Source organism: Solanum dulcamara, chromosome 9 (assembly GCF_947179165.1).
Source record: "Solanum dulcamara chromosome 9, daSolDulc1.2, whole genome shotgun sequence".
NCBI lineage: Eukaryota > Viridiplantae > Streptophyta > Magnoliopsida > Solanales > Solanaceae > Solanum > Solanum dulcamara.
Genome location: NC_077245.1, coordinates 12,415,495 through 12,441,973, shown reverse-complemented (window position 1 = coordinate 12,441,973; position 26,479 = coordinate 12,415,495). Strand labels below are relative to the sequence as shown.

At 30.2% G+C, this 26,479-nt stretch overlaps 1 protein-coding gene across 1 annotated transcript; it reads left to right on the top strand.

The window, feature by feature from the left end:
- The first annotated feature begins 18,559 nt into the window (after positions 1-18,559).
- On the top strand, positions 18,560-25,547 carry LOC129904221 (cellulose synthase A catalytic subunit 2 [UDP-forming]-like). Its single transcript, XM_055979761.1, has 13 exons — positions 18,560-18,867; positions 19,372-19,785; positions 19,861-19,963; positions 20,057-20,237; positions 21,547-21,813; positions 21,933-22,278; positions 22,370-22,507; positions 22,606-22,731; positions 22,832-23,044; positions 23,189-23,465; positions 23,749-23,945; positions 24,030-24,380; positions 24,530-25,547. Exons 1-13 carry the CDS (start codon positions 18,787-18,789, stop codon positions 25,109-25,111), a joined length of 3,276 nt encoding a protein of 1,091 aa, XP_055835736.1. The 5' UTR covers positions 18,560-18,786; the 3' UTR covers positions 25,112-25,547.
- Positions 25,548-26,479: the final 932 nt, after the last annotated feature.

Sequence of the window (26,479 nt, the reverse complement as noted above, 5' to 3'; positions counted from 1 at the left end):
ATAATGGGATGATTTGCGCGCACACAGTTTATTTTTATGTTACAGTAACACTTTTGATCCCTTTTTAAAAAAAGTTGGCCAAAATAATTTGCGTATTAAAACTTGGAGCTTATGTCTTAGGACTCGGACATAAATCCTAGCAAATCACCAGAAATTCAAATGAACTTGTCTTGTCACAATCTATTAATTTGGCATAAACATCTATTAATTGAGATGCTATTAGTATTTTTTAGGTGGCCAACCAATCTTACATTAACTTTTATATTTTATTTTTAATATTATAAATTATACTAATATAATCAATCAAAGGACCTTTTATTTGTAATCACATGACATATGGAAATGAAGATATTGGAAAGTGTTAAAGCTTGATGAGAAAAAGTAATAATAAATGAGCTGGTGTTTACAAATATTGTAGTACCCCCTTTGGCTTGAAGGTGACCCTATGCCAACTGTCGGTGGCACTTAATATAATACTTATACATTTAATTACAAATATAGAAAAATGCACATTGTCCACACATGACTCTCCTTGAGTGTCGGCAGATTCCTACTAATCAATACTCCTCCTCCGTTTTAATTTATTTATCTCGTTTTAATTTAATAAGGAATTTTTAAAAAAATATATATTTTTGATTTTTGTAATCTTAAATCAAAATTACTTTTATAGGTTTTTTTTTATAAGATAAATATTGAAATGGAGAGCTAGTACATATCTACTTTTACCGCCAAATAGATCCCTACCAAATATATCTTTCATTTCTGCAAAGAAAAATTCACAATCTTGTTTTCCATATTTTTCATTTCTAATCTTAGAAACTTTCATCATCAAATAAGACAATTTGTTACTACTTTGAATGAGATCTTCTAAACTTCCCTCCACTCTCATGATTATCGTACAAAAACAAGAGGCCAAGAACAGAAAATAAAAGTCATTGTAGCAACAAAAGGATAAAAATAAAAAAAAAGATAAGAAAATGACTTGGAACCAACGTCTTGTATATATCATTCACTCATAGTCAACTTGATGCATGTCGAAATAAGATTGTCTGCATCAATTTCTCCTTGCTTTGAAACCTATTCGGATGGCGCGAGATACGATAGGCTTTGCTTTCTTGTTGCGTGAAAGTGCTTGAGCGACCGTCGGAATTTTTTTGTTTTTGTTTTAATTAGTTAGTATTCAGAAATTACTAACTCAATTCATTAAAATTTACACTCAATAAACCTGGTATATAAATAAAAGCTTCCACATAATACATGATAGTGTGCATCAATTTGGTACATTGCATTGAATATTTGCATGCATGATATTTGAGATATTCTTATTTTTTGTCATTTTACCATTGTAAGTCTATTTACTCCCTCCCTCTGTCTTATTTTACTTGATCCCTATATTTATATTTATATTTTGTTTATTTATTTTAATAAATCAAGAGTTTTTTTCATATTATTCTTAATTTAAATAATTATATAAAGTAGTAATAGTCAAATTTAGAGTTTCAAAACATCATTAATAAAATTAATTTAATAAACGGAAAAGGGTCTAAAATGCCCTTAAATTATTGGAAATGGTATAAAAATGCCCCTCATTCATCTATTGAGCCTAAAATGTCTTTGACATCCACCTTTAAGTCCAAAAATGATATTTTTTTAACGAAAAAGGGAATTTAGGCCCAATAGATAGATGAGGGTATTTTTATACCATTTTCAATAGTTCGAGGGCATTTTAGGTCATTTTCCATAATTAAAATTCTGTTAAATAAATTTTGATTTATAATTAATTTTAAATAATTAAATTGTAACCAATAGATGGACGCAACGTGTTTTAAAAAAATATTCAAATTATTTAATTAAAATTCTGGTAAATAAATTTTGATTTATAATTAATTTTAAATTATTAAATTGTAACCAATTGACGGACTGTCACGTGTTTAAAAAAATTATTCAAATTAATTAATTAAAATTCTGTTAAATAAATTTTGATTTATAATTAATTTTAAATAATTAAATTGTAATCAATAGATGACTGTCACGTGTTTAAAAAAATTATTCAAATTAATTAATTAAAATTCTGTTAAATAAATTTTAATTTTTAATTAATTTTAAATAATTAAATTGTAAGCAACAGATGGTCGCCACGTGTTTAAAAAATTTATTCAAATTATTTAATTAAAATTTTATTAAATAAATTTTGATTTATAATTAATTTTAAATAATTAAATTGTTACCAATAGATGACCGCTACTTGTTTAAAAAAATTATTCAAATTATTTAATTAAATTTCTGTTAAAAGGGGCTAAAATGACCTCGAGCCATTGGAAATGATACAAAAATGTCCCTTATCTATCTATTGGGCTTAAAATGCCCTTTTCTGTTAACGAAAATGTGATTTTTGGACCTAAAGGTGGATGTCAATGGCATTTTAGGCCCAATAGATGATGAAGGACATTTTTGTACATTTTTCAATAGTTCAAGAACATTTTAGGTCATTTTCTATTTAATAAAAAATAATACATCTTGATTAAAAAAATTTTAAAATTTGTGCCAAGTAAAATAAAACATTGGAGTATGCAAAAAGAGCTTGCTCACTTATTGTTAAACAATGGATATATAGTTACTATTAGTAGTATAAAAAAAAAATCAAAAAAATAATCATGTATCTTAAAACATGTCACTTTGATACATAATTTTTTTGTTTTGTTAAAGTTGTACCATTTATTTTTTTTTGTTTTGTTAAAGTTGTACCATTTTCAGCACTCAGCTCTTTTATTATTTATGGACTCCTAAATAAATTTACCAATTGATAGTGCAACAAACTTCTTACTTGAAAACCGAATGAACTTAATATATTACAAAAATTGATTATGTCATCTACATTTTTTTGTAATTAATATCATTGATTTGTTATTTGTACCTTTCATGAAAACCAAGAGTAGTTGTGAAGTGAGTGGCCAAAAAATAATTGATTCTTGCTAATTAAATTTCAAAAATAAATAATATAATGAATCTGGCCATCACAAAGATTTATCACTTATGTTAAGATCGTCTAATTCTTTGACGGTGTATTTAGTGGAATTTGATTTGATACCATTGAAAAATAATTTTCTTTGCAATTATTGAAACTAGAGAGCAATATTTTTATCAATTTTTAATAATCTTTGGTCGTTTATTTAATTTGCTTATTAATTATTTTGATTCTTCACTCTTGATTTTGAATGCATTTGTACCATCAACCATGCACTTGTTTTTTTTTTCCTCCTCAAATGGCCATCAGACTTATAATTTTTTCTTACAAAAGTCACTAAACTATTTTTTATCCCTCGAAAGTCTCTAAACTTAGACTCCCTCCATTCGTATTTGCTTGTCAAATTTTGACTTGACACACTTATTAAAATAATAATAATTGATATAGTGAGTTTACTAATTTATCCCTATTAATTGATAGAGTTTTTAATATATTTACTCACTATAGGGAAAACTACACAAAATAAACTAATTGTGAAACTATTTACCCAAATTGGACTCAACCCGAATTATTTATTCTTAATAGACTTATGGCACAAACTATTTGCCATTTTACCCCACTTTCTCCTTTTAAATTTCGCGCATAACGTCAGCAACGTCAACATCACTGCTCTTCTTTGATATTATCAGAGTATATCTGATGGTATCAATCAATTTATCAAGCAGTTTCTTTTTGATACCATCAGAATATAATATACTCTGATGGTATCAAGAAGAAAGAGACAGTGCTTCAGCGAAACTGTTTGATACCATCATAGTATATATTATATATACTTTCATGGTATCAAATGCACGAGATTAGGATGAATAAATATTTTGGAATTCACTGAAAAGCGATAAAAATAAACATAGCAAGCAAGTTTTTTCTTGAGTTTTTTAGAATGTCCATAAATAAATCAATAAATGTAACTACAGTTTATTAAACTATATCTATTTAATAAATATCACTTGAAAATTGATTATTATTAACAAAATGGAATATAGTTAAAAAAATATACTAATTTTTGTCTTGAATTCATAAGATGACAATTTTTTTTTGTTTCTAAAATAACACTTATTTAGAGACAAAAGAATAATTAAATAATGACAAGTTTCACAATAATGTCGAAATTCAAAATCAATTGAAAATATATTTTTAACAAAATGTGTCAAGAAAAAGAAGAAATTACTTGGGCGAAAATTGAAGACCAAACTTGCCTAAAGGTGTGTGTATACGCACATTTGGTTCAGTCAGCATTGAAGTGCGTTTCTCAAACTAATGAGTGATAACTTAGGTGTTTCTCGTATTACTAATAGTTTAGATATGAAACTTAAAAAAAAGGAATAGTTTAAACATGTTTTTAACACTTTAACTCTTAAAATTATGATAAAGAAAAATGAATTTGAACTAAGATGGTACATTGGTATTTAGCTTATATTTTTTGTTCTCCATTGAGGTTTTCCTAACTTATTTCAAGAGAATAGCTATCATTTAATGACTTTTATAGGAAAAGATAATAAATTTGATGATCATTTGTGGAATTAACTCATTTATAACAAAGGTGAAGTGATTTGTAATGGTTTTCTCCGCCTTCCAAATTTCTCAAAATTGTAAGTACCCGCCAATATTTTCCCGCCAGTAACTCTCAAGTCCAACCACTTTCTTGTGTGTTTCATCAACAATGTCCAAAAAGGTAAAAGCAATCAAAAATAATGTAAATTAGTATATACTAGTACAAATAAGTACATAACATAAAAGGTAAAAATAAAACCAGTTAAACCCAAAATTTCCAAATTTATGACGTCATAATACAAAAAGTGTGGGGCCCATATAAGGACAACTAATTTTGCTTGACAGCTAATGAAAGCGACACACCAACATCACTTAAAAAGGTTTATGGACCCACATGTGAAATTACACGTGGATATCTATCAACCGTTAGATCATTCTGTCGGTAGTGGAGTGGATGGACTGGATACCACGTTATTTGGCAGTCACATGTGGGACCCACATCAAGACCAATTTTTTAATTTGTTATTTATATATTTTTGCCTTCCACCGACAAAGAACACAGTGGAGGCAATGGTACACGTAGACTTATGCCAGCTGTTAGAAAAGTTCTTGTGGGACCTACTTTGAAAAAAACCACTCGTGTTTCTTAACATTTGAGAATTTTACACGTGGGTAGATATGATTGGTTGCTTAGATGATTGCCCCAATCTAGTGTATTAATCATTCCCTAAATGTATCTTACTTTTGCTTAATTAATTACGCAAATCATGATTAGGTTTTTGCTTTTTTAATCTTTCATAAGAACTGCCTTTTTCATTTTACTAACTCATATATTTATCCACTTTTTTTTCTTTTTTTCGTCTTTTTTGAAAATATCAGGATCTACTTTGATAAACTTTCGATTATGAATTTTAATTTTAATGAGAGTAAGTTACCAAAATAACATGGAGAGTACTTACCTTTTTACTAGTACTAATATTTATTATGTTGCCTCTATATTTTGAATCAAGTTTATTTAGCAATAATTAGGATTTAGGATCATTGTTTCCTTCAAAAATCAGTATCCATCCCACAGCTTCAAGATGTGTAGTATTTCAATTTCTGGGCAAGTTAGATTTTTAAATTCTGTTAGCTATGTTAAAAGTTTTACTAAATAAATATATATAAAATTCTTTAAATCATATGAAATTTAATTGAATTACTATTTGTTATATAGTTAATGAATGAAATTGAAGTTTTAGTTTTACTTGCATCTGTTTGAGAAATAGATAAAATATGCGGTCAAAAATTTATACGCTAACACCTTGTTTGGACGGCTGTTATCCATTGGATTGTACGTATCGTTAGTTTAAATACAATATTTGTTTTGATTGTTACTTAAATTTTATTGTATCGTATCATTTAAATCCATTATTAGTTAACGACGAAAAATCTCATTTTATGTAACTATCGATTTGGTGTGATCATGTCGTTGTCTTAATATTTTTTTCTCATTTTGTTTTTACTTACTATTTAATAATCATATTTTATCATTTATCCTATTTTTTAACTGTGGCTCTACCTTGTACCCTATTTTTCTTATAAGTCTCTCATTGAAACGGTTGATGTATGACATTATGTAAAGACGGAGAACGATACAATCTATTCAAATATTGTATTCATTAAAACAATATAATACAACACAATACAATACGATAAATTGTGAAACAATACGTAAAAACCAATTCAAACAGAGTGTAAGAGGGTCAGCCGTCTAGATGAGAGTCATAACTCAACACGTCCAATTATTATCAAGTTTTAATTTCTTTGAATGTTCTTTTGTAATTTTTTTTTATTATAGTTATATATAACATATCAAGTAAAAACGTATTTAACAAGATTTCTCTTAGATCAATTTGAACTACAATTCAACTCATTTTTTAATGAGATGAAATAGACTGAACTGATAAATGAATTGATTAATAACTAACTCAAACTTAAATTAGTTGGATTAATCATATTTATGTGCTAATTTTACCCACTTACAATATCAGAATCAATATCAGAATCAAGACAAAATACGTCCAAACCAATTTTGATTATGAAACATATGAATGCAAATTTAATGCAGTCTATCCAATTAATATAACAATACATCACATGTATATTTATGAAATACATGTGGACAATAGCGTTTTACAACTAAGTTTTCATTTTGCACGATGTAAACAATCAAAAGAAGTTCATGAAAAATACTTTTGTGGCCCTTTATGATATGATTTTTGTTTAATATTTTTTAATATAAAAAATACTTATTTTTACATATAAAATATCTAAAAGTAATACATAAAATGTTTTTATCTGATCATTTCTAAACATTTAAATTGTAAGAGGTTAAGTTGACTCATTTTTTTTAGAACATGTTATGGAGAGAGAAAAAAAGTACATTTAAATTGTCTATGAAGATCAAATATGAAGAATTGATTTATCAAGCAAAAGTGTTATTGAAAAATATTTTATGCTAAATTAAATAATCATAAAATGAGTATTATTTTTTCTCTTCTTAGTTCTGTGGCCTTTTTTTTTCTTTAAAAGGCAAAATTTGTTTCATATTCAGTTTAAGCAACGTAACATCATGTTTGAGTACTTTATATGTTTTTTGTTCTTTTGGTGATAAGTACTTTATATGTCAATCGTACTTCTACGACTCTGTACAACATTACTTCTACTTAAGGTAATAATGTTTGAATATTTGTCTTCTAGAAACGAGGGCCGTTCAACAGCCAATTCAAAAGATATAATATTAATATAATTTTTTTTCACGCAAAAATAATAATAATAATTGCTACTCCTATTTTAACACGTTTTAATTTTAGTATTCTCCAATTTTTCAATTAGAGATCTTGAATCAAACTTTTGAAAATATAGAATTTGTTGTAAATAGGCAGTTCCTCCTTAAATGGGCATGATGCGAATCTGAATTAGTTATGTTAATATATTTCGTATACCCGATAACTAAATTAAAAAGAAAAAACCTTTAGTATTTTGAAAATACCTTCTCCTTGAATATTTGTAAACGCGAAGTAGTATAAAAATATCTTTCATAATAAATTCACAATTTTGTAATAATGATTTAAAAAATTGTATGTGAGAGGTGATAATGTCTCAACCCCTCAGCAACATATCTAGTGTAATTTTTCAAGGTGAAACCTGAAGAAAGTAGAATATACATAAATCTTACATCAATTTTTATGGGATAGAGAAATTATTTTCGATAAATCTCTTTTCATCTCCCTTTTTATTATTTAAAAGAATTCTTGATTTGTATTATTAGTGGCGATCGATATTAAATGTATAACTAGTTTGGCAATAAAGAACTCCAAGTAATAGAATCCAAATAGGTTTTGGAAAGAAACCAAACATTTAGTATACCTTAGGGAATATTCCATAAAAGTTCCCAGAAACCATGATAGATTAAGTGGTGGGGTGGCGGTTGGGAAGAGTAGTTTTAGAAAAAGACTATTAATTAAATAATGTTATAAACATCAACATTCATATATATTCTTTAGGAAAATTCATGATTACTTTGCTACAGTACGAGACACAATAGTAAATCTTGATTAGGTTAAACGTATTAATTATATGGTTCCTCTAACCAATTATGTAACATTTTCATAATTTTGATCATTAGGTCTAAGTGGACAGTTTTCTCTGAGAAATTATGTTGTGCCAAGAGGTAAAGACAAATGTAGAATAATGAAAGGAGGGATTAAACAATACTAATAGATTATCACAATCCATTCTAATTATGTAATGATTATTGTCAACAATCATTGAGGAAATTAAAGCATCCAATAATTAATGTACAAGTAAAAAGGGAAACTATATATATAGGTATAGATCTAGTTTCTAATTTCCTATTTCAAAGCCTATGAGTATTGGGAGTTGGCAATCAATTTTCACTTCTTAGTAATTTCTATAATTAAGTGGTAACATGCTAAAAAGAGAAAAAGTATATATACTTGAGTTGCCAAGAGAAAAACTATTTACTCCCTATTTGTGTTTTGAATCAAATAGCTAGAGCTTAATTATGGACATCACACAAGCTTGTGATGCCTTCCATAGTTTATTTTCTTGCAATAATTTACAATAAAGCATACATTAATTAACTTAGGTTATGAATGATGTTATCAACAATAACATATTCAGTGTGATTTCATAAATAAATTTTGGAAAAGAGAGATTATACACAGATCGAACTTTATTTCAACTTATGTTCTTCTATCAAAGCTCAATTACCTTCTACTACTATACTAAGGAAAATGTACTGTTTTCATCAAATCACTTGACAGTACCAAATTATTACATAGATGAATATATAGCACCATTTGTCTAGGTAATCTTACTCTTATGTTTCCCATTAATAATTTCCTAAATAGATTGTGCCGTGTTAATGGATATTTTTTTAATAATAAATAAATAATAAGCTTTGCAGACGGAAATGATCATCCATTTATATAGTGCATTATAAAATCAAAGTATAGGAACGCCAGCAGCCAAGGAGAGCTATATGCATTTTCCTTTGCATCAATTTTTCTAGAAAGTAGAAAAAATGTTTAAGTTATATACATTGGTAATATAACAAAATAGTTATATGATTAAGTCATTTATAAAATATCTACTGATAAATCTATCTATCTATATAAATTAACAACTTGTTAGGAATTCCAAATAATAGGCTATCACGTGTTAAAGTAACTTGATAATAATACAAAAATCTTACACTTTCGAGGTATATAATTTAAACTCGTAAAAATACGAAAATGATGAATTCCAACAGGTAGGTTAGCTGCCCACATTCACTAATTACCGTCTGGTTCTCCTCCATGTGCCATAACAAAATTGTGTTTTAGTTAATTAAGCAATTAATTCCTTTGTATATGGTCCCCACATTTCTCTTCTGACATCATTAATAGGAAAAGTTATTTGTTCCGGGAAGACCGTAACGGTTCCCTTTCCATTTTAATCTGTCTAAAAATGAATTATTATTTTTTTGATAAAATTTTAATTTTAACTTTTCACGTGACATGTTTAAGATCACAGGATTAAATGATATTTTGATATGCTTGACATAACTTTAATTTAGGATCACAAAATAAATAAATAAATTGTCAAATTAAATTAGGTCATTTTTTTTTTGAGACAGAGGGAGTGCTTTATTACATGCTAACTGAGAATTTCGACAATAATCAAATTTCAAATTATTGTGAAACTTATCATTACTTAACTATTCTTTTGTCTCAAAATAAGTGTAATTTTAGAAATAAAAAAAAGTGTCATCTTATGAATTTAAAACAAAAATTAGTATATTTTTCTAACTATATTCTTATATTAAAAAGAACAGTCCGGTGCACTAAAACTTCCGCTATGCGCGGGGTCTAGGAAAGGGCCTGACCACAAGGATCTATTGTACGCAGCCTTACCTTGCATTTCTGTCAGAGGCTATTTCCAAGGCTTGAACCCGTGATCTCCTGGTCACATGACAACAACTTTATCAGTTATTTTTGCTAATAATATTCAATTTTCAAGCGACATATATTAAATAGATATAATTTAATAAACTATAATTATATTTAGTGATTTATTTATGGACGTGATAAAAAAACTTAGGAAAAAGCTTGCTTGCTATGTTTATTTTTATTGTTTTTCAGTGAAATGCAGAATATTTATTCATCCTAATCTGAACCGTAATATTTTTAATTTTACCCCCCCCCCCCCAAAAAAAAAAACTAATCTGATTTTTGTATCAATTGAAAAAAACTAAAGTTTTTTCATTTTATTTTATGAAAAGATAGCCCTAGTGGGTTGTTTGGTGGGAAGAAGAAGAAATTAGATGCTAGTGACATGTGAAAGAATAATTTCCCATTGGGAAAGAGGAAACAAAATCCATTTGTTTTTATTTGCTTTCTTTATTATTATTTTTCTTTTAGGATTGGTTATTTGATTTAATATGATTTCCACTTTTCCCATTGTTTAATACGAGTCAACTACAAATAAACAAATTCTACTTTGACCCTCCTTCTACTATGAATCCTAGGCGGAGTCGGTGGGGGAGCAAGGAGGTTCATCTGATAAAAATTACATTATATATTTAAAATTAAAATTATTTTTTATATATATATTTATAGATGTTGAATTCTTCAAACTTTTTTATGTATTTATTTTCTTCATATTTTGAATTTATTTACTGAAAATTTTAATTTCGCAATTACATTTTCATTTTGATCAATAACCATAATGAATTAGGTTACTAGGAAAAAAACTTTTGCATATGTTATATCATTATATATACTTCTAATTATTTGAGTCTTTCCAGAGCACCTAAATCCTGCCCATTTTATGTATTTAGAAAAAGTGAAATTCGGTGGTTGATGGCCACTGCCCATTAATTTATTTTTTTATATAAGTTCTAGTAAATATTTATATATCAAATACCAAAGACTTGGATGTTGGGCTTGAATCGGATCTAAGAATAAATATTTATTTTAATTATTTGTATCCATTGAAATTCAATTTTTTTTTATGTTTAAATTTTAAATTTGAATTCAAATAAAACAGAATGTGTTTATTCAGTAAGAAATATGTCTTTTTTAAAAAGGTCCGATCTTTACTCTATAAAGAAATATATTTTCCCTTCGTAGTAACTTAGAAAAATCTGCAAATATATATTAATGGCTTGTTGTATCACGAAGAACATTGTCAATATTTTCTCCAAATCTATATACAAACACTATCTTCTTTAAGGAAAATCATTCTCATGCATCAAACCTTTTTTATTTTTATTTTTCAGATTATTAATTTTTCTCTTCAAGCCTTCTTTATTTTTGTTTTCAGATTATTAATTTTTCTAACACTTAACATGTTTTACTGACTAAATTTTTAGACGTGCCATTATTAGGTATGAAAAATCAGAATTTTATCATCTAGCAGATTATATTACCTCGCAAAATGGTTCCATTCTACTACATAATTGTTTACTAGTAATCACAAATCACATACAACAGCACATTCAGGATTTGAAAGTATGTGGATTTTTAAACAATACAAATTTTATTAGTTTAGAGGTTAATTATTTTTATTTTTGTGAATTTTTGATATTATAATTTCTTTCATAAATCGATCCCACACATATATTTAGTGCGTCTAGATATATGTAGTTCGCATACATGCTAAGCAGATACATTTAGTTATTTGTATTTAAATATATAATGTAATTGAAACACATTAATTTATGAGCAAATCACATGTATAAGTATGAAAAAAAAAAATCAAAAAATTCAAAATTCTTTACATTTTTTTAGCATTAGAATTCTTTTTTTTTTTACCGCTTCCTCCCCCAAAACAATTCAATTTTCTTCTCATTTTTTTGAGCATCAGAAATATTTTCTCATAAATACATATATCTTAATTAAAATACATGTATACTTTATCAGATATATATATATATTTTGTTATATACATGTACACCTAAGTAGATACATATTTTGACCCAGTCTGTCCTTTTCTCCCTTTATCTCTCTCTCCTCTCTGGTCAGAGACCAACGCTACCTTGCTGTTCGTTTTCTCACCACCATGAAACTACTGTCTCCATGAAAACTACACCAAACCAGCGAAAAATCCTCCGTGCCTCACTGCTCTTCTTCTCACCACCAAAATCCCAACGATACTCCATCTCCGGTAGGTATCAAGAAAAAGCCGGCAAAAAGCGCTACTATCACGGTCAAGCCTAAACTAAACGGAGTATATTTTGGACAATGAACACGGGAGGAGAAGGATTAGGAGAGAGAATGACTGATTTGGAGTGAAGGAGTAAACTAGGGAGATAATTAAGTGGATATGTAGGACTCTATTTTACATTATTTTTAAGAAATGTGCATAATTATAAATAATGGGTTAATAGGTAATTATTTTAAAATATAAATTGAATTAATAAATATAACATGAATGTATGTTTAATTCTGTAATTTATCCTTTAAGAATACACATGTAAAAAAAATTGTAGCTCGTAATTCCTCAATTATTGAATTTGAGTTTAGTCCGAAATCTCTCAAAAAGTATTATTCTGTCAAAATGGCAGGGTGACCCCATAATGTGAATTACGGATTCAATAGAATCCAATAATGTAACTTTAGCTCAAATTTTATAGTTTATTCAAAATTCAGTGAATATAAAAAAAAATGATATAAACTCTATAAACTAAAAATTCAGAGTCAGTATCTATCAGCACATGTGTACTGTAAATTTTACTGTCATTTTCCAAATAACTGATCACAGGAAGAATACATCATCTTTCTTTGCTTCCAAAGCAAACAATATATGAACTTTTGGCTCACTCCCCTTTTCCCACTCACACATAATTACTTTAAATCCTCCAACAAGAAGCAAACTAGGGGGGTACTGTCAGAATTCAAACATTGTTATACAATTTTTTTATCCTCAAAATTTCATAACATTCAAAACAGAGCTCATTTTTTAATGTATAATATAAACAGTATGTGGAACCGATTAAATACCATTACACGTTTGAGTTTTAAAGAATTCAATTTATAATTTTGTATTCAATTTGCCAAATATTAAAGATGCAAAAAAAGTGGCACGTCTAATGGGGAATGAGACCAATATAAAAAGGGGAAATTTTGCAGATATTGACATAATAAATAGCCATAGGTAAGAATTGTGATAAAATGAATAATATTTATATTCTTAATTAGATGTATTAGATTTAAGAATCTTAAATTAATATTATGGTGCATGAGTTCAGATTAATTTGAACTTCAATTCAAATATCGATCCAAGAAAAAAAAAGGAAGACTTAAATATAGGTCTCAGTGGTCAGATAGGTCAGAGAACATTAATAGGGTGAAATGTATGGTTTTAAAAAGCGGACAAACCTGTTGAAGAAGCATCCAATATGGTCCACTTTTTGCAGAATTTAATTTTATGAGTTTCTTGAGTAAATGAAAGCAAAGTGAGAATAGTTGTTCCACATGGCTGCTCTTCCAATATCTTTTCTTAATTTCCCTTTGAGATTCTCATATCCTTTGTTTTTTAATTGATATTCCATCACTCAATTCATTTTTCTTTTATGTGTATTAACTATATTAGGAATGTTCATGTGGTCTACTTGCTAGTTTTAAAAAAGAAATCCTTGGCTTCTTTTACATGAAGATTATTTAATTTAACCTTAGTTTGGTTTAGAAGTTATACTTTTGAGTTTCGAGAGCTACAAGTCAACGTATATAGACACTCATAAAGAGAGGAAATACTACATGTTAGACTTTAGTTTCGATTTAACCAACTCTCCGTAAAACAAGTACTATGTGGAAATAAGTAATACAATAAGTTTTACGTGAAAAACATATTTACTCAAGAGAGTAAAAACTACGATCCTCCATATGAATTTTTTTTTTCAAAATTTCATCAAAATAAATAATCAATATAAGGTCATCGATAACCTAAGAGATTAAATTCTACCTCCAAAAGTAAAAAATTCATCTTATAAAAAATAATGCTTTTGAAATAATCAAGTAAAATTTCAGAATCAAAACTCCTATTACAAGAATAATGGAAGTAGGAACTCACTCACAATAGTTTTTCATATATTAATCTCCAATTATGACTCTACTTCCTTATTTGAACGCCACATTGATTATTAAGATCCATCAAGCTGAGATTCTAAATTGTAACACGCAAGGATAATGTCATACATGAATAATTGCAATATAGACAAAAAAATCTTTCACTTTTATTTAGTCTTTTCTACCAATTAAATCATGGTTTATAAAATAAGCATATTCATGAAATTGGCTGTCGGTGATGCATGATATCAGACAATGTGGGGACTTCTACAAGAAGTAAAAGAAAGAATAATATAGCAAAGAAATGGTTGAATCCTTTTGCTTTCTCCAATTATTGAAGTCACTTATTCACTTGCACTATTTGTTGCTCTTCCTTTTTTGGCCAAAATAACTCTAATATTATATACCACTCCTCGTTCTTAATTTATACTCCATATAGGAGATGTTACACATTTAATTTGACCATTTAGTCAAAAATATTTATATTTGTTGGTCAATATATAAAATGTATATTTATATTATGTGAATATTATTTATTTATCGATTATTTTTTGTTTCTATGTTTATGGGTTAGAGAAAATTAAAAACTATAACAATAATAATTATTGTGTCAATGGTAACCCCAAAAAAATTCTCTTTACTTTTCTTTTTTGCTCTATTAGGGCATGTTTGGAAAGTTAATTGAGAATTGAATTTGAGTATGATTGAATTTTAGTGTAATTACACCGTTTGACTTATTTGTTTGACCACAAATATATTTCAGCCGCATGAATAAAATTTGAGTGTAATTACACAATTTAACTAGTTTATTTGAACAAAGATCTGTTTGAAAAGTCACATATAAATTGATTTTGACATAATTTAATGTAATTATACCGTTTAACTTATTTATTTGACAAATGATTGGTTTGAAATCTTATATATGAATTGGATTTGAGCATAATTTGATGTAATTACATAGTTTGACTTATTTAAATTGTTCAACTCTGTAATTATCCTTAATTGCATTCAAGTTTAATTACCAAGTGACTTTTCAAATATATCCTTAATGGGTCGGAGTGATTTTAGGACTAAAAATAGGCAGTATAGTATAATTGTCTTGTTGTTAAACTACTTTTTATTGTACTATATATTAGAAGAATGAACGTTTGAGGAGCTTAGGATCAGCCGATCAATTGATCGATTTGCCCTTCTTCTTCTACTTCTTCTATTATTTTATCCATTTTAATTTGTCTTATTTTTCTTTTTATATGTTATGTATTTATAAAAAAATAGTAATTAACAATTTAAAATATTTGAAAAATATATTAAAATGTGATTAACTCTCAAAATTTCACATGTGCCACATAAATTGGGATTGGTTAACTCTTAAAATTTCACCCATACTACATAATTAAGACTGAGAAAGTAACATGTATTATTTAAAAATGACGTTAAGAGAAATTACAATAATTAATAATTTAAAATATTTGAAAACATAATAAAATGTGATTAACTCTCAAAATTTCACACGTGCCACATAAATTGAGACAGAGGAAGTAACATATATTATTTAAAAATTATGTTAAGAGTACTATAAATCATAACTTAAAATATTAAAAAAATATTAGACATTTGGTTAACTCTCTAAATTTTACACATACCACATAAATTGGGATAGGAGAAATAACATATATTATTTAAAAAATTACGTTAATTAAGAGTAATATAAGACACAATAATTAACAACTTAAAAATATTTAAAAAAAACATATTCCTACTAAAAATTTGATTGAATTTCAAAATTTTACACGTGCCACATAAGTTGAAACAGAGGAAGTGACATATTATTTGAAAATTATGCAAAAAGACCATACTAAAATTCAGTTGACTTTCAAAATTTTACATGTGCCACATAAGTGGAGATAGAGTGAGTAACATATATTATTTAAAAATTATTTTAAAAATACTATTTATTACAATAATTAAGAATTTAACATATTTAAAAATTATATAAAAATTTAATTGACTTTTCTAATATCATTTGTACTACATAAATTTAAATAATTTAAATAATATATATTGGACACAGACTCTTATATATCTAGTCTATTAAAATTAGGGAAGGATCATAGAATATGTAGCAATAATAATCTCACAAAAAGGCAGTAACTTTCCAACGTGTGAGCAAACATAAAACCTTTTCTTTTCTTTTATGTGTGGGCAAATTGATGTGATATCAATCAAAGGACATGGAGGAAATTGTGAAATATTGCTAGATATTTATTATGCAAACTCTCTATAGCCACCAACTTTTTTTTTTGCTGGCCCTTATTGTACGAAAAATGAACTTATAACAATTAATATAGTAGACAAATATTAATAACGAAAATAAAGTTATTGTGTCTTCCATCTAATTAATATCATTTGTCAATGTACTATTCCCTCCCTATGGAATCCTAGAAAAGATGGATATTCTTGAACAAGATTAAAATTTTTTTGATGTCCTTTGGAAATGGAGTCGGAGACTAAAGAATAATCATAGAATTATAAATAACAGTAATATATTCAATGTAACTTTACGAATAAAGTCTGCAAAAAGACTTGAACCACATTATTTTTCATTGCAATAGAAAAAATTGAGAGTGAAAATTTAGACACAAAATATTCACTTAGTTTAAAAAAAGAAGAAAGAGCAGTGATCTCCACCTTTCTTTTTTCGTTACACCCATTTATTCACAACTTTGCCACTTTAATAAAGTTCTAATTAGTAATTACCACAGTCTTGAAACTTCATATATTAGATTATCATTTGCCCACACGTTAATTATATCAGTATAGTTGAGAAGCACGTCAGTGACTAAGTAAAGTCAATTTTAATAAATTGTTTTTTGACTAATTAAATTTCTTAATCATGACAAGCTATATGCTAACTAACTATTAGCATGCAACAAGATAACGAAAGTTTAAACTTTGTGAAAAATTTAATATATGTTTATATTTGGTACAACAACTAACAAAAACACTTTGTAAATTCATTTATTCATGTGAGGTTTGCATGGTTGAACATAGGGTATTTCCATGATTATTTAACATGGTCATAAATCACAATTAGTGACTTTAATTTTAATAACCATTAATTACCATATTATAGAACATATTCACCTTTGGGTAAATGTGATGTTTGCATGGATGAACATCTGGCGTAGTACATGGTAGTATTACCATATATGGAATTTTTCAAGTTTAATTATAATTAAAGGGACTTTTCAATGTAAAAATCTTTTGTACTCATAACAAATGAAATATACATAAGCTCTATATTTTCCGTGAGTTCATACAAACTTTATTTGATTAATTCACTTATATATGCAATAAATTAAAGAAAACCTTGACACTTTATAAAATTGTTGTGTTTACCAGGTTTTACCTTAATTTTTTAATGTATTCAAATTCCTAAAATAGTGTACATTAACAAAGTTTTAGCTTTACGTAAATTTCACTTTGTACGGTGGAATATAAATTAGTAGTAATAAAAACTTTGGATCAACCCTCACATGAAGAGCAATTTGACTCGACCATTTCCTCACTTTCCTTTTTACTATGAATGAATAATTTCACCCCAAAAAATTATATGAATGAATAGTTAGTAGTACTTGTATATAATTATATTTTATCGCAATGTATATATAATTATATTTTATAGCAATGTATATATAATATTACTAAAACCCATCCTTTTCCCCCTCATTTGACTCTTTTAACCCCAACTACCTTATGTACAACTGTAAAAGACAGCCAGAAAAAGACCAAAAAGAAAAAGGAAAACTACACCATTATTAGAATCTGATTGAATTTACTTATTTTTAATGTTTTTAAGTCAAAATAATTTTTAAACACTTTTAAAATATTTGATTATTTTAAAAAAATATTCATAAATATTTGATTTTAAATTAAAATAATAAAAATAAATAAAAATTCATTAGTTAAAATTTTAAATTATGACTCATATTAGTAATAGTATCACTCTCTCTCACTTCACACTATTTCAACAATTACAAAAACTAATTAATGACTCATTAACACTAAAAACACCACTTCACTACTATGAATTTACCAATATACCCTCAACCTTGGTGGGCCACCTCAACACCACTTCAAAAACACCCTTCTTCATTTATTCTCTGCTCCACAGCTCAGCATATAAAAAAAAAAAAATTACCAAGAAAAGTCAAGTAACAAGGAAAGAATCCCAAAAACCCAAAAGAGTCTTTTTCTTTATATTACCAATTCTTTTAAAAAAAATAAAAATCAACACTTTTCCATTTTCCAGTTGTATTATTATACTATTGCCAACCCCACACACAAAATTTTATACAACTAATTTCATTACTATAATACTGATATGTTTGTATGTGTATGTTTATACATCATTTTCATTCATTATTATTATTTCTCTAATTGAGGGTAGAGGGGGTTGTTGTTACTTGTAATGGGTGTTTAAAAGCAGTGTCATAAAGAGAGGAAGAGAAGGAGAGTAAAGGGTAGTGCTTTTCTTGGATGTGTAATGGTTGGAGGGGATTTCTCTTTGAGTGGTCTCTAATGTGCTAAAAGTGAAGAGGGTTGTTTCTTCTCCTCCATTCTTGATAGTGTTTTGAGTGGGGTTGACTCAAAATGGATACCAAAGGGAGGCTTATTGCTGGTTCACACAATAGAAATGAATTTGTTCTCATCAATGCTGATGAAGTTGGAAGAGTAAGTGCTTTTAAAAATCTAATCTTTTTGCTCTTCAATTTCAACAAGACTTCAGTTGCCTTTTTTTTTTTTTGTGTCGGTGGTGTCTTATTGACCATATTTTGCTCTTTCTGAAATTACCATTTGCTCATTCCCAGTTTCTGTGCTAAAAGGTGCCATTTTGGAGGATAAAGTTTTAAACTTTTTCTTCCGTTTTGATGGATTCTTAGATTTTACTCGCACAGATTTGGGGGTGTTGTCTTCTATTTCTCCAACGCAGGAGTAAAGAAGATCCGTTATTCCTTGCTTTTGTTTGTGCAATATCTAGATTTAACTTGCCAAAATTGGCTCTTTCTGCCTACCACTTTTAAGCTCAATTGATTTCTTATCTTCTTGCATTCTTTTTAGGCAAGTCTGTTACATGACCAAGTGTGTTTCTTTCTATAACTTTCCTAATTAGTGTTGTTGATTCCAATTCTTGATCTAAGGAGGTTTTAATCTTTTGTAATTGTTTATTGGTTACAGGTAACTTCTGTGAAAGAATTAAGTGGACAGATTTGCCAGATTTGTGGAGATGAGATTGAAGTTACAGTAGATGGGGAGCCATTTGTTGCTTGCAATGAGTGTGCATTTCCTGTTTGCAGACCTTGCTATGAGTATGAAAGGAGAGAAGGGAATCAAGCTTGTCCTCAATGCAAAACTAGGTACAAGCGCATTAAAGGGAGCCCCAGAGTTGATGGAGATGATGAAGAAGATGAATTTGATGACTTAGATCATGAATTTGATTATGATGGTACTCCTAGACATCTTTCTGAGGCTGCACTCGCTGCTCGCCTTGGCCGCGGTACCAATTATAATGCTTCCGGTCTTAATACCCCAGCAGAAGTAGATCCTTCTGCCCTTAACTCTGAGATCCCTCTTCTTACTTATGGTCAAGAGGTAATGCCTTAAGATTGTCATGTGTTTTGTTCTCACTATGTTGAATTTTAGCTAAAAAGTTGTAATTTTTCATAGGATGATACAATTTCAGCTGATAAACATGCACTTATCATACCACCCTTTATGGGTCGTGGGAAGAAAATTCATCCCGTACCTTATTCTGATTCATCCATGTCTTGTAAGTTAATCTGGTTAATGCAAATTTTTAATTCTCAGACCAATTTTCCAGTGTTAGAGAGCTTAATGTGTTTGATATGCTTGATCTTTGCAGTGCCGCCTCGCCCCATGGATCCTAATAAAGATTTGGCAGTTTATGGATATGGTACTGTTGCATGGAAGGAAAGAATGGAGGACTGGAAGAAAAAGCAGAATGATAAACTACAGGTGGTTAAGCATGGAGGCAAAGGTTGTGATAACGATGGAGATGAGCTGGATGATCCCGATCTCCCCAAGTAGGTGTATGCATTCATTTGTTTTTCTTTCTACATTTAACCTCATGAGTTATCTGTGCTATGATTTGCACTTAATTTTACTTGTGGGATGGTGACTTGCAGTTGCTGCAAGCTGTATATATTATTGAATATGACCTATGTGCTGAAGAAAATACTCAAGCACTATGGTTTTCATACTTTGGTACAAGGCCTGAAAAGTTGGTCACGTCACATGTGTTTTTGAGTTTTTGTGAGGTCCTTTTAGTTGAGACTTCCTTCAGAAGGTTGACGATACCAGACGGCAGCTTAGTGTAGTGCTGGTTACTGTACCTTTCAGAAACTAGTATCAGTTATCACTCTGTTTCAATAAGCACGCTAAAGGTAAAATCTTCACAATGGAAATAGTAGCTACACCATACTCAAGAGGGATACATTTTAAAATTAACCATGGATAGATATATACATCCCCCTTTTTGCTGCAGCAACCGCATTGACGTAGTTTTGGGGCCTGGGATAGATTTGTTTGTGACTTGGCTGTACTTGCTTATTAATCAAACTCGAGTATCTGCACCGTCTAATTGGCTTCACATTATTCACCTTTTGAAAGAATCTTAATAATAAAGAACCCCTTCAATGAGATAAATTGCCGTTATTTCTTAATAAAGAATAAAGCAAATTTAAGTTATATTTTCCTAAAAAAGAAACAAAAACAACGTGGAGAAATGTTGCTGATAGTCACTTGAACTGAGACATTGTTTTGCAGCATGTCCATCTCTTTGGAGAAATTATGGTTCAGGAGTCTTTCGTTCAACTCTATTCACTAGTCAGATTACCCAAAGAAACCAAGATAAAATAGAAAACAATTATATTGGTACAATACTGATTCTACGACCTATTGTACATGCATAACTTAGTATTGTTTTTTCTTTTTTCTGTTGAAGTTCCCTTTTGGCCAGCTCAGATGTGGAATTGGGGAAGGTTTGCAACAGGAACAGTGAGAAGAGTTCAAAGATTGATTTATATATTGATGAGCAGTTAGGGTGTTCTGAAAGCCGCAATTTCTCCGTCTCCTTAGCATGATTATAAATTCACTACATGCTCCATTTTAAAAACAAACAAACAACAAACCTTACATGTTAGAGCAATTTGGAATGTGCAAATGTTATGCTTTATGTGCTCGATTGCCGCTTTTCTCTTTTGTTGATGTGGATATAACATGTTGCATGTGGGTTTGCTCCATAGAAGACCTTCCTAAACTGCAGTTATTGCTTTGTTTGAACATTCTCTGGATCAGTAAGATTTATCGTTCTTTGTATATCTTTGTTTGCAGGATGGATGAAGGCAGACAACCACTTTCGAGAAAGCTGCCTATTGCCTCTAGCAGGCTAAGCCCATACAGATTATCCATTTTAGTTCGTCTTGCTGTTCTTGGGCTCTTTTTCCACTATAGAATAACGCATCCTGTCAATGATGCATATGTATTATGGCTGCTTTCTATTATATGTGAAATATGGTTTGCTGTGTCGTGGATATTTGATCAGTTCCCTAAATGGTGTCCAATTCGTCGAGAGACATACTTGGATAGGCTATCTCTGAGGTACGCATAAACAATGCATTTGTATATATTAATAATGTGTGTGTACATTGGTTAAAAAAAAAGTGTGTACATAGCTCTCTGGTCATGTCCTTACCCGTTAGTTAAATGTTTTTACTCAGGTATGAGAAAGAAGGGAAGCCTTCTGGGTTAGCCCCTGTAGATATATTTGTTAGTACGGTGGATCCCCTGAAAGAACCTCCACTTATTACTGCAAATACTGTTCTCTCCATTCTTGCTGTGGACTATCCAGTGGACAAGGTTTCGTGCTATGTCTCTGATGATGGTGCTGCCATGCTTACTTTTGAGGCTCTCTCTGAAACATCTGAGTTCGCAAGGAAATGGGTCCCATTCTGCAAAAAGTTCAACATAGAGCCTCGCGCCCCAGAGTGGTATTTTTCGCTGAAGGTTGATTATCTGAAAAATAAAGTACATCCATCATTTGTGAGGGAACGTCGTGCTATGAAGGTGTGCAAATTATCAAATTTACATTTTCCTTAGATGGTATGACTATAAAGACTTGTTGCTAAGACAACTTGGGACCATTCTTTTTGTGCAGAGAGACTATGAAGAATTCAAGGTTCGGATAAATGGGTTGGTTGCCACTGCACAAAAGGTTCCTGAAGATGGCTGGACCATGCAAGATGGAACGCCTTGGCCAGGAAATCTTGTCAGGGATCATCCTGGAATGATTCAGGTATAGATCTGATCTCTTTTATAGCCTAACTTTAATGGTGATATTTTAAGATTTTACTATTGTGAACTAACCAATTTTTCATTCTTGTAATTGAAAAGGTCTTCCTGGGTAATGATGGTGTCCGTGATATTGAAGGGAATGTACTGCCTCGCCTTATCTATGTTTCTCGTGAAAAACGTCCTGGATTTGACCACCACAAGAAGGCTGGTGCCATGAATGCTTTGGTAAGTTATCTTCCATTTCTCCTTCTTTCTCCCCCTGCCTTCCTTTTTAAAATATATAGCACTGGATAGGCTTTTGACCCTTTTTAAAATGTGATTCTAGATGCGCGTATCAGCAGTCATATCAAATGCTCCTTACATGCTCAATGTGGATTGTGATCACTATATAAATAATAGTAAGGCACTGAGAGAAGCTATGTGCTTTATGATGGACCCCACTTCAGGAAAGAAAATATGCTACGTACAATTTCCTCAAAGATTTGATGGTATTGACAGGCATGACAGATATTCCAACCGCAATGTGGTCTTCTTTGATGTACGTAAGATGCCTTCTTCTGGGGTTTTTGTTATGGAATGTTGCACCTATGCACTGTTAACTGTTTATGTTTGTGCATAGGTATACGATATGCACCATGAACTGCCTGAAAGAAAGCTAATTATATTACATTTGCGTTAACAGATCAATATGAAAGGACTTGATGGCATTCAGGGTCCAATTTACGTGGGTACTGGATGCGTCTTCAGGAGGCAAGCCCTTTATGGTTATGATGCTCCAAAGAAGACAAAACCTCCAGGAAAAACATGCAACTGCTGGCCGAAATGGTGTTGCTGTTGTTTCAGTTCTCGAAAGAAGCATAAGAAAGCGAAAACAACCAAGGATAACAAAAAGAAGCCAAAGAGCAAAGAGGCTTCACCACAAATTCATGCCCTTGAAAATATCGAGGAAGGAATTGAAGGTAAGGAAAGGAACTTTGAGGAGCCACTCCTTATGGATAATTTGTAGACCACGTCTTTAGATTAATAAATTTGGATCCCTTTTCAACTCGCTTCTTTGGCAAGGAAACATTCAAATGGAGCTACTTTCGAAGTTCCTCTGTCGGAATTCTTTTATATTTTATTTTGTCATCCCTCTTTTTTGATTATATCAGATTTACAATCTCTAGAGCATGTTCTTCCCTTACTCATAGTGAAATCAGATTCCTGTATGCATATTTGTTGTTAACTTGCTTTTTGCTGCAGGAATTGATAGTGAAAAAGCATCCCTCATGCCTCAGATAAAACTTGAGAAGAAATTTGGTCAATCACCAGTATTTGTTGCTTCAACACTTCTAGAAGATGGTGGCATTCCTCCGGGAGCAACATCAGCATCTCTCCTGAAAGAAGCAATACATGTTATTAGTTGTGGTTATGAAGACAAAACAGAATGGGGTAAAGAGGTAAAAAGAAATGCTGAAATTGTATAACCTATTTGAATTTTCCGGAATGCATCTGCATTTAGTCTAACTTATCATATTCACCAGATTGGATGGATTTATGGATCTGTTACTGAGGATATCCTTACTGGATTTAAGATGCACTGCCATGGTTGGAGATCCGTCTACTGCATGCCCAATCGGCCTGCATTTAAGGGGTCAGCTCCTATCAATCTTTCAGATCGTCTTCACCAGGTTCTGCGGTGGGCTTTGGGATCTGTTGAAATTTTCTTCAGTAGACATTGTCCAATTTGGTATGGATATGGGTGCGGTCTGAAGCCTCTGGAGCGATTTTCGTACATAAACTCAGTGGTCTACCCATTGACTTCTATTCCTTTGATCATATATTGTGCATTGCCGGCTGTCTGTTTGCTTACAGGGAAATTTATTGTTCCAGAGGTAAGTCTGCCCATTCAGCATTTCTTGCTTCGAGGTTTATTTTTTATTTGCTCATATTACATGGACTCTGTATCTTCAGTTCCAAGGCATGTAGGCCTCTGTTGAGTCACTGCTTTCAACTAATCACATGATATTTTACTGAAATGCAGATTAGTAACTATGCTAGCATTCTTTTCATGGCACTTTTCATAATGATTGCTGTGACGAGTGTTATTGAGATGCAATGGGGAGGTGTTACTATTGATGACTGGTGGAGAAACGAGCAGTTTTGGGTGATTGGTGGCGCCTCATCTCACCTATTTGCTCTTTTCCAAGGTCTTCTTAAAGTTTTGGCTGGTGTCAACACTAGCTTCACTGTTACTTCCAAAGCAGCGGACGATGGGGAGTTTTCTGAGCTGTATCTGTTCAAGTGGACATCTTTGTTGATTCCTCCTATGACTTTGTTGATTCTTAACATCATTGGAGTTGTAGTTGGTGTCTCAGATGCAATCAACAATGGTTATGATTCTTGGGGTCCTCTATTCGGTAGGCTTTTCTTCGCCTTATGGGTCATTGTTCATCTGTATCCCTTCCTCAAAGGTGTCATGGGTAGACAAAACAACGTTCCAACCATTATTATTGTCTGGTCTATCCTTCTCGCATCTATCTGCTCCTTATTGTGGGTCCGACTCAACCCATTCACCGCCAAAGGTGGACTCAGTTTAGAGGTATGTGGCTTGGACTGCGATTAAGTAAGCAGCATTGTAGAAAATGTTGTATGAAATTGGAATAGAGCTCAAACTCAGGGAGAAGGAACAAGGGTATCTTTTTATCTCCCGACAATTTGGTCATCCACGAAAATTTTTGAGTTGGACAAGCAGAGAATGAGCTCTGATGATTGTTGTATAAAGGGCAGAATAGCGGATACATTGATATTTGTTTTGCAAAGTTTTTTCTTGATTCTTTTGATAGATTTTGGGATTTGTGGCTTGGAGTGCAGTGGAGTTCCCATTATTTGTAATACCAACCGAACATATAATCTGTTGTGGTAAGCCACAACACCCCCTCCCCTTCTTAATAAGGGACTTCACACAGAAAAATGTTGTTTAAAATTTCATCAGTAATTAAGAACTTTATTACACTGTTGTAATTTCAAGAAAGTGAAACTCCAAGACTTTCCCTGTATCAGTTTTTTTTTTTTTTTTTATGCTGGTATTCTTTGCAGCAAATTAGTTTTTATATCCCCTTCTCAGTTTGAGAAATGTTGAAATTTTCATCAGTAATTAAGAAGATTATTCCATGGTTGCCATTTCAAGAAAGTGATATTGAACTCTGGAAGAATATTTTGTTGTATTATTGTAGATGCTAGTATTTGCATAGTACAGTATGTACATATTCAATCCTATTTAATCATGTTGAAGCTATAAATCTGCAGAACGATTTTATTTGGCATGATGAGCTTGTTGAAATATAGTCTGTCGGTTAATTTAATCTTTTCTTTGCTTTGATTATTGCATTATTGGTTGTTGCTAGTGTTTTTTTCTCATTATTTTATGTATGTTTCTTCACTATTGTATCTCCGTTTCTTATTGATTTTGTTATGCCTGACTTGAGTTGAGGGTCTTCCGGAAATAACCTCTCTACAGTTTACAAACATTGATGCAAAAATGGACTCGAAAGTTTAGAAAGATTGTACTGGTGCTTGAGGGGTCGTACCTAGCCATTAAGTTGGTTAGGTTATCATTTAAGAAGGGTAGTTTTATATTGTTCAGTTTAGCCTAATATGTTTTTAAAGTCATTTTCCCTTATTGTCAAAATTGCCCAATATTTTTGAGGATTGTACACTTTAGGTCCAATACTGGGCATTTATGTTTTCGTACTACCTCAAACGAATATCTTGGCTATTTAAGCACTGTAATGGTCCTTTTTGCAGCTTATGCAGATAATTGTTTAGCTAAATAGAAAATAACTTGTCCTTTACTCTTTTCCTTTTCTCTTTCCTTTCTTTTCTTAGTTTTCTTTTTTGTTGCTTTCATTATCTTAGTTGCATCATTTGGTATTAGAGCACTTTCTTGAGCTCTGTGGGTACACAAAAATGGTGAATGAAGTTAGAGAAATCA

Coding starts and splice junctions, on each gene's coding strand:
- LOC129904221 (XM_055979761.1), top strand. CDS start 18,787: ATGGATACCAAAGGGAGGCTTATTGCTGGTTCACACAATAGAAATGAA. Junction 20,238..21,546: donor GATGATCCCGATCTCCCCAA/GTAGGTGTATGC, acceptor CTTTGTTTGCAG/GATGGATGAAGGCAGACAAC. Junction 23,045..23,188: donor GCAATGTGGTCTTCTTTGAT/GTACGTAAGATG, acceptor TTGCGTTAACAG/ATCAATATGAAAGGACTTGA.